The following is a 19,664-nucleotide window of genomic DNA, read 5'->3' as shown; positions in this document are numbered from 1 at the left end:
TTTCACAAACAGAGAATTACTTAACTTCATTTTTTTTGTTTTTGTTTTGGATTATGTATACAATTTACGCATATGCCATTAATTCAAAACTCACTCAAAAATCATGGATTTATTTGGATAATAAAAAAAATCTTTTTTTTAATGAATATAAGAAAAACGTGCCAGACGGGGTACGGCAACAAACTATTTGGCATGGAAAAATGCTAGATATTGTGAAAATAAAATTGCAAGTAAATTTACTTATTCTACTTAGCACAAAGTCCTCTCATGTATCGAAAAAAGTGTAAAAATGGAAAAAAATGTCTATACGTGTAAAAACCAGACATTTTAACAGAAATATTTTTCATAATTAACAACAAATGCCTATATTCTGTCAACGGTGCTCAATCTTCGTTTCATGTCATCCCGATAATCGTCAAACTGATGTCACATACCTAAGCATATTTAAAATAATTATATGATACCACTTGGCTATAAGCTCATGAATGCTCCTATTGTTTCAACTTGCTAAATTATGTTGTTTTATTTCCCACGCTAAAATAGGTACCGACCTACCTGAATTAAGTTGAATTAAATATCTAGCAATTTTTCAGCACATTTAAAGCTATGTATCAAAAATGCTAGTAAAAACGCCACAAGCTAAATGGGTTTTTTGCAGATGTCTATCGAAAAATGGTAGATCTGGCAAGAAAAACGCTGAATTGGCAATGCTGACTTTTTAATGAAGTTTTTAAGATTTTGGTTAGATTATCAATTAAGCAAGTACCTGTATTTATAAACTGTTTTTATTTATAAGATATATATATAAAGTATGTAGTCAGTCACAATATATTGGGAAGTCATGAATAATTATTTCTCAGGTTTAGGTGGGCTCGGCTACAAGAAACATTACAATAATTGTAATATATATCTTCATTAAACCTTTATTTCTACTTGTATATATTTTTTCCAGGCTTGCGTATTACTACTCAGCCGACAAATGGCGTCTAAAGCTCTTGGAAGGAAACGAACCCATCAATATTGGATCATCTTGGGCTTACGAGAGGCGAAACATTTCCAAAGTGTCTCCATCTGATAAGGACTACCTTGGGGATTATGAAATCGTGTCCAACAAGCCTTACATCGGGTAAGAGGGTTTATAAATTGCTGATTATTTCAGTCCACAATGTTACATATTAATATATTATATTTCTTTCTGTTTCTAAATGATTTTATTTGACAAAATATGTGCATATACGATATACGAAATTTCATAACATGTACCTACTGATATTCTCCATTCTATATAGAAACTATTTAAATATTACCTTTATCAGTTTCAAACGAAAATCTTATTTTCATATTATTTTGGTTCTATATAATATTATCCAGCACTTTATATTTTAATGCCAATCAGAAAGGTATGCGATTAATAATATCGCAGATTTATGTCACTTTTTTATTTATTCATGAAAATGTTGATTATATTATACGATGATGACATAAATGTCTGTATTATACTTAATTTTATTTGATATTTTAAAAATTCTCAAGAATTCACGAAAAATAATTATTAAGGCCATTGGACCCGTTTTTTCCTGTCTTCTCGGAATCGCGGAAATGATAAGCATGTTTAAAACGAATTGATACACAATAAACTCTTTATTTATTTAAAATCTAATTAATAGTATTCAACTAAAACGTTCTGTGTCATTAAAATTTTTCGAATCGCTTTACTTTTTAAAATAAATGACAAATAGTAAGTCCTGTTTTCGAAATTGGTCAAAACGACTGTCACGCCACAATGAATGTTGAATTTAATAATAGTTTTGCAGGTATATATTGTATGAGAGAAATGGGTAAAACAATACATTTCATTGATTAACCCACGTACTTTTTTTAATTTCAGAAAAATAAAGATTTAAAAGCCATTTTAGTTTGAGTATACATCAGCCAATTTTGAATGATTTTTTCTCACAAAAAAATATATAAGGTGCATTGGGGTAATTCCGACAGGAATTTCTATGAGATGACTAGAGGTTATATATTTCGGTTAATTATTCAAAGTGTTTTATATTTACTGCCATTATTGTTTTACCTCTGTGTACTTAAAGAAAAGATGTATGATAAATATATATTAGATTCTGGAATATATAGTTGGGTTTTTTAATTTGAGAATTTGAAATATTGAGTCATTTTTTTTGGCATTGGGGAAATTACGAACTATCTTGGGGTAATTCCGAAATTATTCAAAAGTTGATTTTATTGCAATTTGACCGAAGGTTTACCTTTCTTTTTCGACCGTAATTACTCCTAACGCAAAATATCATCAATTTTGTTAATAGTATCCATAATCCCTAACTTTTGATACTATTAGTTCGGAATTACCCCTAAAAAAGGTAGTGGTTCTCAACATTTCAGTTAAGTACTTTGGATTATAGGGATTGTGGAACGGGATGGAGCAGAGCAGGTTTATTCTCGGTTGTCACTACCAGTTTTGTTCCCACCGGTGACAAATAATGAGAAAAAATATCCCAATATGACACAAGTACCTACCACCTTAAATCAATAAAATAAAGACGAGGAAAATCAAAGAAAGTTACAATTTTAAAAATCAATTTTTATTTGAGTCTACATTCTTATTTGACTACCTTGATAGAACAATATTTTTTATAAAGATATCTTTTGTTTACTTCCTGCTTTTTGCATAGCAAAATAAACTTTCTTCATACCCATACAATTAAATTAGTCAACATTAAAAATGTTAAATCAAAGTCGGAACTTGTCTTTTTAATCATTTTCATCTACTTTTATGGCATAGACTTATAATTTATTCTTGCTAGCAAACCTAAAACTAAAATGCGGGCTATACTGTTAAAAAAATATAACAGAATTGCTTAAGGTCTGAAAGCCTCAAATATACATAATAATGATCTATTGGTTTGGTATGCAATCAGTCAAAATAAATTCTATCTTTATCATTAGATAAGTAATATTCTTTTTCATCAGCACTTTTTTTGTATATCTATCTTCTTCACTATTAATGACTCTGGAACGTTGTCACTATCTTTTCTTTTGGTCGTAATAAAGGTTAGCTGCTGCTGTGGTCTCATAGTTTTTAAGAAGTTGATAGAGAAGTATGTTTCCACATGTTTTATTATTTCTTCTAGGAAACCCAATATAGTATCTCCATTTTTTCTGATTGAATATCTGACAAGCACCGAATCATTTAATTTGTAATTTTCCTTCATGTTCGGCTTCAGTTTTGTATACTATATTTTTATTTTTCAGTTTTAGTAGCGGTTGTTCATCTTTGTCTTTTATTTTGAGTCGTCTCTAGTTGTCATATGTTTTCCTTTTATAAAAACATCAACGTTGTCTTTGTCATCTCTTTCAATGTGTCTTTTCTCTTCGTTTTTTTTGTCTGTTTTATCAGCTTGATTTTCTTTACCTTTACTTTTTTTGCCAACACCTTTACTCTTAGTACTTACAGAGAGATTTTGAATCGTTGTTGGTTAGTATCTTTTCGTCAGTTAAACTTTCACCATATTTCACATCTTTTGTTTTTTTTGTGACCTTGGTTCTTCCTTGTATATTTTAAAATCATCTTCAGAGTATTCATCCATCAATTCTTCAAAATCAAGATAATCTATAATATCAGAATCGCTATATTCGCTCATGATGTCGGATACACTAGTTATGCTGTTAAGTGAAGGCTGGCGTTACCGCACTTACTCAAGATTATAATAGGATGTGCGATAGCTTCTTGTTAGGACGACGCTAAATTTACTTACTTTAATATTAATTTAATTAAGTATATTATGTACATCTAAATTAGATATAATTTTAGTTTCTTTACAGATTGAGAATCACTGCCAATTACTATGAAAAAGTTAAGTGGGCTATTGCGGAATGAATATATATCGGAATAACCCCAAAGGGGTATTTCCGAAAAAAAATTTAAAACACAGCTATGACGTTGTGTTCCTCTCACAAATTCGTAAAAAACGATAATCTATCGTAAAAGCAATCACTTATTCAAATGACTTACCAGAATTCCGAGATATGTAAATTGGGGTAATTACGAATCAGCAAAAATGGCGCGAAAAACACTTCTCCGAAAAAACTTGATGGTATGCACGCATTGTTGACACTAGCAACTAGCGACGACTGACGAGGCGAGCACAATGAACATGGCGTCTAGACTAAATGTTGCCAATAGGAAAATATCGCTTCGATTGGTAGAATTTTTGAACTTTCGGAATATACCCATATTCGGAATTACCCCAATGCACCTTACTGCACAATAAAAATATTTTTTTATTATAATATAACATTTCCGTAATACTATAAATAATAATTTATAATAAAAAAATAAATAAAACCCCATAAATTCGGTACAATTAGTGACGCTATATTACCAAAACATGCTATATTACCAAAACACTTCATATTACCAAAACATGCTATATTACCAAAACACGTCGTACATTTTCATGTATTTATCCTGTTTTCAGACAATTAAATTTAGTCCGAAGCAATATTATTTGACTCATGGAAAAATGACCTCTACTCTCTTTGCAGTAACAATCAAATTGGCAAGTCGCAATTATTTGTATCGTTCTATTCTGAACACAGGACGCATGCCAGGTGCTATAATTTGTGTTGACTAAAATATCAAACATCATATAGTACCACTGAATGTCAAACTGAAAAAAATGTAGTTTTATTATATTTATTATATTATTTATTATCTTGTAATTGAAATGGTTGCAGCATGTGAGATATTGTAAGATAATTGAATCTAACAACCACGATGGCTACAAGGAAGTACTGAAGGTATTCGTTCGGTGACCCATTTATAAAAAAAAAATATTTTGGTCTTGAGCAGTTTAGATAAAATATAGGTGGACTTTAATTGTTTTGATAAATATGTACTTACCTACTTGGTTAGGCTTTAAGCGATTTGAAAAACTTTGCATGTACTTAATACAGTTTTTATGTACCTGGGTGGCCATGTTTTGTTATTTTCAAAGGGACGTACGTATCCAGGAGTATGTTTATTGGCATTATCAAAATGCGTTTTCCGCTGTATCCGCTTTAACCGAACAGTACCGAAAATTTAAAGGAAAATACGTTTTCGAATGCTGTCATCGTAATGGCCACTGAAACATGTGTCACAATTTTATTAATCGTTAAAATAATAATAAAAAAAGTCTTTTGGGGCACAAAATCACGTATATGTTTTATGATATATGTATTTTTCAGATGGTTTGTGGTAAAATCTTTTTTTTCATACTGCCACAATTCAACTATTCATAATTAATTGTTTGTTAAATTTTTCATAGTGATCTTTGACTTAATAGGTAGGTGATAAAGTTTTTACCTTACTTTATTGTATTAATTTATTGTTAAGTGAGAATTAGCTGCTTTCGTTGTCAGTGTGTATTTGATGAGTGCGCATAGTGCCTGACGATGTCGAAAGGCGAAACCAGGATCGCATAAAACGACTCAAATGAAATAGTACAAAACTTAAATCCATTAGAATTTAATATATTTAATGCCGAGTTGAATTGAATGGAATCACCTTAGGCATTTATTAGTAATTATTTAACACAAGTAAAAAATATAATGAGGTAAGAACCAAGTTCATTGAATAATAAAAACAATATTACTCTTTACATCACAACTGACAAGATTTATATGAATTGTGTATTGCCTGAACTCGTTGATCCTAGACTAACATGGTTGATGGATATAAGAAACCCTCAATATAATAATTATATTAGATGCTATCAATAGAGAAGAAAAAAAATTTAAAAAATAATAATTTATAATAGTTATTCTAATACATTACATACCGTTAAGCCTGTACACTAATTAAAGAACCAATTATTAATTTTCTATACACTAATGTTCCGAAATCCTCCGCGGCGACCAAAACGTACTGCCGTCAAATACACGTTATTATAATAATGGTTTCTTAAATCTTGATTGTTGCGTACTAAATTTAAAAAAAATTGTGCCTCGACAAATATTCATTGAATTGCTTTCTTTTATGAGTCATGTTTTTATAATTCAATAAAAACGCAATAATAACAGACATCTTTTATGCCATCTTGTGAATGTTTTAAACTTATAATTTGTAATGTTAGCTCATGAAAAAATGAATAACTTTTGTATTCATACACACTGATATATATAAATAATATACCAATTTGAAACACCTCAGAAACATACATAAGTATTAGATTTTTTTTTGAAAAATATTTGGACTGAATTTGAACCTACAATATGATAGGTTCAAGAAAAGGTGTCACTTCACAAATTCAGCATATCAATAATATGAGGTTTTTATTTGGAGGTCTACTATTTTTATTATTATAATTTATTCTACCTACCACAAAAATGTTTATAAAATATGTTAGAAAAAAAAAATATTATTAATTCAACACTTTTAAAACCTCTGATTTCGTATCTACTCCCTGCAACATATAATAATTATTATCTTTGCATGCTTGGTGACTCCATTATCATAAAATCATTAAGGCCATTGGACCCGTTTTTTCCTGTCTTCTCGGAATCGCGGAAATGATAAGCATGTTTAAAACGAATTGATACACAATAAACTCTTTATTTATTTAAAATCTAATAAATAGTATTCAACTAAAACGTTCTGTGTCATTAAAATTTTTCGAATCGCTTTACTTTTTAAAATAAATGACAAATTGTTCTGTTTTCCTGTTTTCGAAATTGGTCAAAACGACTGTCACGCCACAATGAATGTTGAACTTAATAATAGTTTTGCAGGTATATATTGTATGAGAGAAATGGGTAAAACAATACATTTCATTGATTAACTCACGTACTTTTTTTAATTTCAGAAAAATAAAGATTTTAAAGCCATTTTAGTTTGAGTATACATCAGCCAATTTTGAATGATTTTTTCTCACAAAATAATATATACTGCACAATAAAAATATTTTTTTATTATAATATAACATTTCCGTAATAATATAAATAATAATTTATAATAAAAAAATAAATAAAACCCCATAAATTCGGTACAATTAGTGACGCTATATTACCAAAACACGTCGTACATTTTCATGTATTTATCCTGTTTTCAGACAATTTAGAAATATAATTATTTTGCAAAATTAACAAAAAGAGACCATTTGCGATTAATCCATACAGTTTTTCTAATTTCTTATTTCTAACGTTAGTACATGGTTAGTACGATCTGGAATTTCAACGGGTAAGGACGTCTTTTTTTTTCCCAAAATTTAGTCCGAAGCAATATTATTTGACTCATGGGAAAATGACCTCTACTCTCTTTGCAGTAACAATCAAATTGGCAAGTCGCAATTATTCGTATCATTGCCATTATCAAAATGCGTTTTCCGCTGTATCCGCTTTAACCGAACAGTACCGAAAATTTAAAGTAAAATACGTTTTCGAATGCTGTCATCGTAATGGCCACTGAAACATGTGTCACAATTTTATTAATCGTTAAAATAATAATAAAAAAAGTCTTTTGGGGCACAAAATCACGTATAATATGTTTTATGATATATGTATTTTTCAGATGGTTTGTGGTAAAATCTTTTTTTTCATACTGCCACAATTCAACTATTCATAATTAATTGTTTGTTAAATTTTTCATAGTGATCTTTGACTTAATAGGTAGGTGATAAAGTTTTTACCTTACTTTATTGTATTAATTTATTGTTAAGTGAGAATTAGCTGCTTTCGTTGTCAGTGTGTATTTGATGAGTGCGCATAGTGCCTGACGATGTCGAAAGGCGAAACCAGGATCGCATAAAACGACTCAAATGAAATAGTACAAAACTTAAATCCATTAGAATTTAATATATTTAATGCCGAGTTGAATTGAATGGAATCACCTTAGGCATTTATTAGTAATTATTTAACACAAGTAAAAAATATAATGAGGTAAGAACCAAGTTCATTGAATAATAAAAACAATATTACTCTTTACATCACAACTGACAAGATTTATATGAATTGTGTATTGCCTGAACTCGTTGATCCTAGACTAACATGGTTGATGGATATAAGAAACCCTCAATATAATAATTATATTAGATGCTATCAATAGAGAAGAAAAAAAATTTAAAAAATAATAATTTATAATAGTTATTCTAATACATTACATACCGTTAAGCCTGTACACTAATTAAAGAACCAATTATTAATTTTCTATACACTAATGTTCCGAAATCCTCCGCGGCGACCAAAACGTACTGCCGTCAAATACACGTTATTATAATAATGGTTTTTTAAATCTTGATTGTTGCGTACTAAATTTAAAAAAAATTGTGCCTCGACAAATATTCATTGAATTGCTTTCTTTTATGAGTCATGTTTTTATAATTCAATAAAAACGCAATAATAACAGACATCTTTTATGCCATCTTGTGAATGTTTTAAACTTATAATTTGTAATGTTAGCTCATGAAAAAATGAATAACTTTTGTATTCATACACACCGATATATATAAATAATATACCAATTTGAAACACCTACAATATGATAGGTTCAAGAAAAGGTGTCACTTCACAAATTCAGCATATCAATAATATGAGGTTTTTATTTGGAGGTCTACTATTTTTATTATTATAATTTATTCTACCTACCACAACAATGTTTATAAAATATGTTTGAAAAAAAAATATTATTAATTCAACACTTTTAAAACCTCTGATTTCGTATCTACTCCCGAGAATATCTACAATACCAATACTGCCATTCTAAAGAAGAGGGCAGTAACTGACTCTCACACACTTTTGAGATAAATGACATAATGTGTTTTTTTTTCAAACTTTAGTACTGTGAATTAATAAAAAGCGGTGATAATTTTTATTAGTAGGATGTTAAAATACAAAGTAATAATAAACAAGCAGTAACTGCAATGAATTGGTGCAATTACTGCCTTTTTGCTAAAAAAATTGTATTATTTTAGAAGATGTCTATTTTTTCACTAAGGGTTTTAACGGTATTTTTGTGATAATACTGATTTTAAAGTGTAAGAATATATAGCTTTCAAAATTACCTAACAGATGGCATTCATAACTCAATTTCACAAATTTCACGAGTTACTGCCTTCTTCCTTGGAAGGGCAGAATAGTGTATAATTCCATCTTCATTTAGTTTAAGCCACAACTCGGTTAACATGACAAAACTAAAAGGCTTCATCTATTGATATATTATATTATATTATATTCTTCTTCTTTCAGAAAATTCCTTGGTGGAGTATTGAAATACCAAATCTTGGATGTCCTCACATCAGAAACTTACGATCCAGCTGACGATTTTGTTAGGCACATTGGAGAAGACTCCCTGAAGCTGAAGTAAGAATTGTTTTTAATTGTTAATTTTTGCTAGAGCCATTTTGGATAGAGATATGTATTGAGAGTTTTGGAGGAAATCAAGATGCACTCCAGTTATCACGCTGCTGATTATGATAATTTACAGATTTTTTTTCAAGACCACAACTGAGATTGAACCAATTTTGAAGCGGTAAATGTAGTAAAACTCCATTATCATGAAGAGAAACAACCTGCTTATGTTAATTATTATTCTAAAATTGACACAAGGCTGTAGAATTTTCAAATAGATTGTCACCTACAATTTTAAACTTTTGTATATTACTAGCTGACCCGGCGAACTTCGTACCGCCTCAGAATCAATATACTTGTGTTAACTTATTAGCTGAATTATATTCAGTTTTTTATTAAGTTAAAATGAATACTCAAAATGAATAAGTTCAATAAATGTGCAAAAATCAAATCAAAATGAAAAGTATTTTAATTACATTAAACTGTACACCCACGATGACCGCGTATATTATGCGCCTGTCTAGTTTCGAGGGTCCCAGGTTCGAATCCTGGGTCTGGCAAGTTCACATATTGTTTTTCAATTTGTGCATAAGTCAGAGTATTGTCCTAATACGTTGAGCAAGTGGCTGACATCCATTTCTCGTAAAAATAAAATCTGTTAATACAAACCTCCACTCTGTAGAGGCCCATATGATCCTATTAGGATCGGACATGGTCAAAAGAAAAAAAAAGAATGTAATTCACGTGGCAGCAAGGCATTTGCTTTATTGAAGCGAATCGAAATGATTCGCGTAGCATTTTTGCACTACTTTCTGTTAAACTATTTGCTGGATGGGTTGCACTCAGGTCGATTCCCTTCATTGAAGCACCTTGTGATATACGACATTTTTCGTTTTCTTGTCAGGTGCGAAAACAAATAAACCAGATGGTTTGCCGACATATGAATATTTTTCGTACAATTGACCGTGAGAGAAACATTCATTTTATAGATTCAGGCCACAAACACTCAAGGATTGGCCTTGTAATTTGTTGATCGTCATGCCGAATGCAAGACGAATTGGAAATTGAATTCGTTTAAACTTGAATGGCATATCGGTTGGGATCATCGAAATTCTCGGAATGAGAACTTCCTCACCTTTGAATATTCGTATGATTATCGTCGCGTGAATCAAATTGCCCATGAGTTTTCTCACCACCAAACGCGTTCCGTTACATAGTTTTGGTTGGTTCAGATTTCAAAGCATGATGACTACCGAGCCAACCCTCAGTTGTAAATTGTGCGGTGCAATGAGTTTAAAAATTCAGTTGGATAGTTGGTCGCTTCGTCTTCGTTTGTTACACAGTCGATAGAATTGAAGGAATGCAGTGGACCAACGATTTGATTTTGAATTGTGAAGTTTAAGTGATCCACATCTTTGTTCTTTGCCGCAAGAATGCTCGTTCACTCAACCAATTGTGATTTTTGTGGTTAGCAATGATATTCGGTAACACTTTGTTGAGACTAAATTGCAAAAATTCAGCGGAAACGAAATCAATCCGTTCGATTCATCGACAGGAACACGGCCGTTACCGATAGTCAGCAATTGCTTGGAGAAATCTTCGGCAGATGGATCGTTTAGCAATACAATTTGCATGTTTGTCGTCAGCTGAAGTTTCTTCACATAGCGCCACAGAGTCGATGATTTGAGGCAAGCATTTATTTCATCGGCAGCGGCCGATCTTGGAATGACTGGTAGTGTTTGGCGGAAATCGCCAGATAGTAGATTCATTGCGCCTCCAAAACTTCTTGGGTCGTTACACAGATCTTTCATAGTTCGATTAAGTGATTTCAATGCGCGTTTGTGCGCCATTGTGCATTCATCCCAGGTGATGATTTTACTTGCTAACAAAACTTCGGCCATTACTGAGTGTTTCACAATGTTGCATGTCGGTTTTTCAGTCGTTTGCAGGTTTAAGGGCAATTTCAACTTTGAATGAGGCGTTCGGCATCCTTCTAGCAATCTGGCCGCTATCCCAGAAGAAGCATTTGCTACAGCATTTTCAAATCTCGCACTCACAGTATCCAAAATCAATGACATGAGGAATGTCTTCATACTTCCACCGGGCGCCTCGAGGAAAAATAAGCCACCATTTCCATCATTAATTGCCTTCATTAAAGTATCGTACACTTCTTTCTGTTGGGGGTTCAACAGTGGTATATTCGTTCGAACTGATTGGTTCAATGCATCTCGATCATAATATTCACATTCACGTTCCAATTTTCGATTGAAAGCGTCGTACATTCCACGATGTGGCATTGGCATTCCTAACTAACAAATTGCTGCACGTGAGGTAACACATGTATTCGATCAAAAGCAAAGCCTGGTTATGTATCTTCTCATTCACCTCGAGATCGGGATTCCCTGAACTGACACGAATTCGATGTAAAATATCTTCTGAAAATATCTTCTGACATGTCATCCTTGTATTTGTTCTACAGTTCACGTGGATTCGATGGGAAGCATGTCGAAATAATGATAGTAAATAAAGTGCGTATCTGACTTAGAGATGCAGAAACAATTGCTTCAGCGATTGTCATATCGCAATGAGTATCGTTTTCAAGCAAATTGAGCTGTTGACATGAAGCACGAAATGTTGGGCACACTACACCATTGACAGTTAGACATTTCGACTATCATTCTTTCTTTTGTTTGTTCGTTTCTTGTTTATTGTTTCTGTCATGTATCATAGATAGCGTTGTATACAGATTTAAATTTTTTGTGATTTTGTATCCCAATCTTTGCAATTTCGAGTACTATCCAAATGCTAAATAAACACAGATAAAGTAACCAATTAATTATTTGATGTTTATATTAACTGTTAATGTATGTTATTTAAAAATATTTAATAAATTTAATAAAATGCAACAATTTTGACAGCCAAATGTGACTGTGCTACATTAGTGCTTGTTTTGCTAAACTGACATATATGCATAAGGTTCATAAATAGTTAGTTTTACATAACATCGACATTCTATGCATTAAGCCCTAAGAGAATAACGGTTGATACTGTTTTATCGCAGGTCCATTATGTAAGAATTTTACTAAATGAATTCTACTTTATGAATTTATTCATTAATAAGGTTCATTATTTTTAACAGGAATTTGATGGGCAAAGGATATGCACAAGAATGGCCGAAACTAATCTACAAACCTCTTCAAATCAACGACATCAGCGCGGATGCTATGGTCGGTTACTACCAGCAATTGGCTGACTTCCTCGCAACTGAACTGGACGAACCTAATACCGAACACAAATACGACACAGAATCAGACATGCCTGAGGAAATCGAAGACTTTAATGAAGAAAATGAAGCAAATGACGCAGCAAATCAAAAGGAAATAGTCGCAGATAAGAATGCAGAACAAATTGTGAAGGAATCACAAGCCGGACCCGAAGTCGCCAAGCCAATTGATGAACCAACTGACAATTATGAAAATAATCCGTATTTAGTTGCTAAAGGAAGCGAAGGAAGCGCAGCAGCTTCATCGAGTGAATCGAAAGACGGAGAGCAACCAATCGTTCAAGCCTCTTCGTCTCTCTTATACGTTTGGATCGGTCTCGGACTTCTCGCACTTATTATTGTTATTTTGGCTATCGTTATCGGTAGGAAAAGGTACAAGCACAAGAAGGAACTGGAGAGGGAGCGAAGGGACGGAGCCGCTTGAGATTTTTTTGTGTAATTCGAATTCGGTGAAATTACGAATTACAAATTATAAAAAAGTGCTTAATGAATTTTTTACGGAACGGATTTTTAACTAGTTTTTTACAGTGGTGTGGAATAAAGAAACATGTGAAATCAAAAACAATCCGAATGATATTTCTACGATTCGCTATTTATCTCTGAATTGTTTCCGATGTAATGTGAGTGTTATATTAAAATTAAGCATAGTTTGTTCATCTGAGGAAAACAAAATATTTTACACACGCTTAAAATACCTACACCTGTCATTAGAGTAATATTTTTTTCACATGACATAATATAATAATTTCTCACAATAATCATGACATTATGGCATTTTTTTTAAAAAGAAATTTTTTCTATATAATGTATTTATGATCATAATATCAAATGGCATAATAAGTAAGTATCGAGATCGCTAAGTCAATAAGTCGTAAGTGACATTTCCAACTTTATAGGGGTACATCTCGTCATATACTAAACTACGCTATCAAATACTCGGTGATAACATCGTCTAGAAGAACTCGAGGACCAAGCGAGCGAATGTTTTTTCTTCCCCCACTCCAGTGAAATTCTTATGCTCGCTCAACAAAAAGCGTTACGTCAAGAGAATTTCACTGGAGTGGGGGAAGAACAAACATTCGCTTGCTTGGTCTAAATGCGGCATTATACACTTTTGGAAAACTGAAGACGTAAAATTTAATAACTTAGCAACCTCGGTATGTTCTGACTTTCTATACTATTCTTATACTATAATATTATAACATGAAACAAGTTCTCAAAAGTGATGCGAATATAATAATTTCTTTATTTATTAAAGAGAAAAATTAATATTTTACGCTTCTGAATTGTTTTCTTATTTTTTTAAAGAATTTTTTTACAGTCTACCATAGAATAATTACCTTTCTGATCAAAAATCATGTTATTTATTGCTGAATTATTTAACACATAAATCTGTTTTTAAAAATCAGGCATAAATTATGAATGTTTTTTTTTAAATGATAATACAAATATATTTGTAATAATATTAATAATAATATTATTATTGAATGAATATTAATAAGTATGATTATTTATTTTTTTATTGTTTGTTGTTGTTGTGGAGTAAATTTGTTTAGAATATTTTAACACCATTTTGATATAAATTATTGTACAAAGCAGCTACCTGTAAAGAAACAATGAAGTTATAGTAATATGTAATGATAATTTAATGTTATTTTAAAATTACTTAATTACATATCTCACGAATATTTAGTTGTTAAAACTGATTTAAAACCAGAGGCCAAATATACAATTATTAGTTTTAATGGTTACTTACACTAAATATTAAAGTATACATCATTCTCAGGTAGACTTAATAGTTAACACCCTTTACCTTTAGATTAAAATAAATTGTATAAATTTATTCAATAATGGTTTGAATATGCTTTTATTATTTTTCTCTTTACATCAATATCACTTGATATCTTCTTATTCTTCTCGCAAACAAAAAAAAAACTGTCTTCATAAAGCTTCTATGAACATAATATTATATTGTTTATGATTTCAAGTAATCAAATCAGGTCTAATTAAATTAATATTTACCGATTTTCTTTTGAATAAAATAATGATAGTCATCTAAAAAATTAGTACTTACAGAATTTATATAAACAGAAAAACATAAATTATAATATTGTAACAATCATAATAAACATTAAAACATGCACCGGCTTAATGAATTCTTTCCTATTTTTCTTATTTTTTATACTTCTTCAATTTTTATTACGTAATGTAAATATTTTGATCAAAACCAATGCTTTTATTTTTGCATTACTATATTCGTCATAGCTATAAATAATAATTATAATGTTTGACTAATATATATTATACTAACTCATTTTTTAAGTAATATATTTCTTAGTGAATGTCATTAGAGAAGTAAATTTCTGTACTGTAATGTAAGTTATTCTTAAGAATGCCTTGAGGTGAGTTGCAGAGACGACATTCGGGTATAAGCAAATGAAAATAATTACATAAAAGCTGTTTCACTTAAATTATTTAATTACACAATCATGCATAATATATGTTATGAAGAATCGAATCTCTGTATTCCACCCTTAATTAACAAAAAGTCTTTTGTAATATAAACAGTTACTTATAGTGTCATCTTGCGTAATTTTATAGATGATTTAACAAACAAAAATTAATTCCTTGGACTTGTATTTATTTTATTTTTTTAATTTCTTCTACTGTCAGCTTTATTGCATTACAATACATCGAATATAACTTGTCACCCCATTTCTAACATTGCAAACTGGACATAATAATAATTATACATGTTATACTTTGATTCAATTTAGAATCTCAGTTAATTAAAACTATTAAATCACTCCTGGTTAGAACTGAGGTGACGTTATATAGACATTTTATACAATTAATATTATGAGAAATGTAGTTAGTCAGGAAAAGTAGTCATACCCGAAATTGAAACTTAGAACTTATATTGTTAACTGAAATTTATAATGATAATTCGACCGTGTTTAGGAAAAAAGGGGTAACCCTCACAGAACAAATTTTACAGGAGAGGCAAAAAACTTTTTTTGAATGATTTTTGTTCAATATTAAAAATAACAAAAAAAAAGTCACAGACATTGGATGCAATTGATGATTTTGTGTAATAAGTTTTTGATCTAAGGATAATTAAAGAAATTATTACAATTACAAAATCATTAAAATTAAGGGTAAACGCTTTTTTCCTTAAATCAAAACTTAATTAAAGCTCAATTAAAACCTGAATTTAGATAATAATTCGGCATTTGCGGCTTACATCCTTTTTACAGAACGTGTATTTAGTTGTATACATTGTTATATCTAATAAAAGCACTTTTCGAAAAATCGAGGGTTACGCCCTTTTTCCTAAACACAGTCAATATGCATAATATAGATTTCTTTGTAAAATGTAATTTTTCTGTAATAATAAAGACAAAATCTACATTAATTCTTTAACAAATTAATATCTCCCTTATTTTGTACAATCTGATTGAATAATTATTTTAATGGCAATGTATATTTTATCATAATATGAGTTTATAATATATTTTATGATACTTTTCTTTTGAAAAACTGTATATAAAACAATAATAATTAGATATGGCATGCATGTATCAATCATCTGTACCTTCATAAATGTAATAATTAATACTGATAATGTCAAAGTGATTTAACTTGATAATGTTGTGTTTCTGTACTCAATAAATAAATCTGAAATAAATGAATTCATATTATTAATTCGCACATTGTCCTATTTTATAAAACACCATATTTCCCAAACAATGTTCTGCGGAACGCTGGTGTGTCATGACGAAAAAGTTTAGGAAACTTTTTACTGACTTCCGTTAACTAATTTTTTTAATTTCTTCTTTCTTCTTCTTCTTCTTTTTTATTTACTGAGTTGAAACTAATTGTTACTAGAATTTAATTACAATACAAAAAACAATTTGTTTAAACTAATTATTTATTTTATACAATATGTACTTGCAACAAATTTTACTTCACTTTAAAAACCAATGGTTAGTATGCGACCACTTTATGAAGACCAACGCATCTCTTCTATACACAAGACTGCTATCGGCGGTTATCGAGGGTAGTTCATCATACATTTGTATTGAGGTATTATAATTGTTACAATAAGTTAGCCATCTAAACAGTGAAAACTGTCTATCTCACTCTAAAAGTTACCACAGCCAAGAGAGGTGCTTTTAAAACATAGCACTTATTGTAACAATTCCTACAACTAACTTGTTGTAAAAATTATAATACTTCAATACAAAAATATGAAAAACTACCTTTGATAGCCGACCCTCAGTTGGACCGGTCGACCTATCTGACTCGGTATCTATGAGGCAAAATTTCTCAACTTTCAAATAGTTTCTGGTATTTTATGGCGAGTGAGAATATTTTTCTTATTGAGGATAGATCGTATTGTAAAATAGGAATCACACATAGAGTTGGGTATTTCCCGAGAAAATCTCAATCTTGAGATTCGGGATTTCCCGAAATGATGAAATTTTGAATTCTCGAGATTTGGGATTTCCAGAAAAGAATTCTCGAGTTATCGGGAAATTTAAAAAAAACCTGTAAAAATCCTAAAATCTGTGTAAAAACAGACAATATCCAAAAAAATATAATTTTTTTTATTTATGTAACAAGACAAACAAAATAGAAGTAGGAAAACAAAAATAATTCAAAACATTATTTATTAAAATAGTATTTCAAAAAACACAGACTGTCAATCGCTGCGTTTGACAATCGCGTACGTTTTTGGTACACAAAATTCCCTGATGTTACAAAAATTGCGCTCATTTTGAGTCGACATTGGCTTAATTGTGTTCAAAGCCCCCGATCAGTCTTCGAACGTTTTGTGTCTTCTGTCCATTTTTTTCATAATATAGAAAATCGTTTTTTTTCAATTAATGTTTGATAATAAAGAAATCCCGAATCCCAAGGAAAGATTCTCGAGATCCGGGATTTCCTGAAATGCTAAAAATTTAAATTTTCGAGATTCGGGATAGAAAATCTCGAAAATTTCTCGAGAATTCCCGTCGGGATATTTCCGAAACCCAACTTTAATCACACACACCCTAGTCACTAGTGTATGGCAACCAATGTCATGGAAATTAAATCCTGAAACACTTTGTTACGCCACAGTATGCACCCATGTCACGGGTGTGGAGACGTATTGTGGAGGTGATAAAGAGAAAAACTAGAGTATTCAACACTTGGTTTTTTAGTCCTCATTCAAAATTTTACATTACAATATTATGGTAGGTATTATAAGTTTATACCAACTGTGAATCAATCCAACCACCGCCATCTTTAGATTAATAAAGAGTTAGCATAACTTTTTGCACAAGCAACGAGTGGTCCACTGCCATACTATTTATTGATAACGTACCTACTTGCAAGCAGAGTTTGGTATTCTATAATGACTGAAGAGTATAAATAAGTTATTAGTTATTGTCGTTTACAATCGACTGTCACATTGACAAACGTCCTAGTGTATTATGATATTATTATACATAGAAGAAGTTTACTTACTTTGATCGTCACTTCCAATTATTAATAACACATATAACCAATAAATCAGATGAACTCCAAGGTCTCCAAGATACGTTAAAATAATCTGAAAGAAATCTGAAACTAAGAATACTCCGACGACAAGTGAACACGACCGACGCATCAGTATGAGCACTCTATAGACAATGACAGGTCATCCATAGACAACGGTAGGGGCGAAAAATAGGACCAGTCGTGTTATGTATCGGCTTCCTTCTTCAGTGGGCAATGGACCCAACACATTGATTATCATAATTGTGATTTTACCAGCATAATAACTTACTATGTTAAAGCTAAAATTTGTAAAGAATCTGACACCATCTAGGAATCAATGTAAGTACCTACCTATTGTTAATTTATTATAAATTATAAAATTATAAAACTCATATTACAATGAATGTCTTAATTGAGTTATTCACAAGCATAGTGAACCAAGTCCATTCTGGTTATTTTTGAGTAAGTTAGTTTCAAATATAATATTTGAGTATTTCTAATTCTGTAAGGGTATGATTGAAATTCTGAAGTATTATTTTTAATCCATTTAAGTTATTATGTAAGGGAAATCATACCCTTATAGAATAAGAAATACTCAAAAATTATGTTTGAACCTAGATTGCTCAAAAATAACCAGAATGGACTTGGTTCACTATGCTTGTGAAACACTCACTTGATTATTTATGGTAATAGAAATGTCACATCATTGTTCGATATTTTCTCGGATTTCCACAAATTCTAAATTTGAAAATATTCTGACTAACAATTTATTGACAAATCAATCTTATATTTCAGTTTGACAGATAAGTAGCAGTAAAGTGTTTTTAGATTATATTTTCATAGTGATTGGTGAGGAACAATGCATTTTTATTTCTTGTTACTTTCTTGTACTCACAGTGCACCCAAGGGGTAATTTCAGATTTAAATAGTTTTGAAGAATAATAATTATTGTGATATATCGATTATATATAAAGTATTAAGCGACATTATAATTAATTTGTAGTAGATGGACGGCAAGACATGAAAAAATATGGTGACGGATAGAAAACGCGTTTTTAAAAGTGATTATTTCGAGTTTTATAGGATTGTGCTGGATTCAAATCGAAGTAAGTTCGGGACTCTACAAATTGACGTGAAATTGTTTAAAAACAACAGAACGGCATTTAAGTAAGATGTGTGTGCATTTTCTAAAATGTCCTAGGATAATAATATTAGGAGATAATATCTACAAGAGTCAGAAAATATTGAGATTTTACACAATCGTAACTCTAGGGATTCTTATTTTTGGTAGGGGTTCAGTTTCAATCAAGCCTCCTCCTAGCTGGCTTAGTCTTCTATTCCTATATTCCTCCACGTTGATGATTTTTACAAGGGCATTCTACAACAGGGATGGCGAACCTTTTTACGTACGTGTGCCAAAATTTCCCAAATATTATTTTTCGACTGTCAGACGTTTTTTTATGGGGAAAAATAATTTTTAAAAATCCTATTAAAATGATGATGTTCTACATAC

At 30.7% G+C, this 19,664-nt stretch overlaps 1 protein-coding gene across 1 annotated transcript in view; it reads left to right on the top strand.

Annotated features, from left to right (window-relative positions):
• The window catches only part of LOC147073456 (angiotensin-converting enzyme-like), a 564,409-nt gene extending 551,211 nt beyond the window's left edge, over window positions 1-13,198 (top strand). The window contains exons 11-13 of the mRNA XM_085945495.1: window positions 953-1,126; window positions 9,241-9,354; window positions 12,482-13,198. Coding sequence (XP_085801621.1) covers window positions 953-1,126; window positions 9,241-9,354; window positions 12,482-13,049 — 856 coding nt within the window. The 3' untranslated portion in view covers window positions 13,050-13,198. The remainder of the gene's footprint in view (window positions 1-952; window positions 1,127-9,240; window positions 9,355-12,481) is intronic.
• The last annotated feature ends 6,466 nt before the right edge of the window (window positions 13,199-19,664 follow it).

This window comes from Rhyacophila brunnea, unplaced genomic scaffold (genome assembly GCF_057557595.1).
Source record: "Rhyacophila brunnea isolate RB1 unplaced genomic scaffold, BYU_Rbru_1.0 scaffold_18, whole genome shotgun sequence".
In the NCBI taxonomy this organism is placed as follows: Eukaryota; Metazoa; Arthropoda; class Insecta; order Trichoptera; family Rhyacophilidae; genus Rhyacophila; species Rhyacophila brunnea.
Note: the sequence above shows the minus strand (reverse complement) of the source record. Positions and strands in the feature narration are given on the sequence as shown.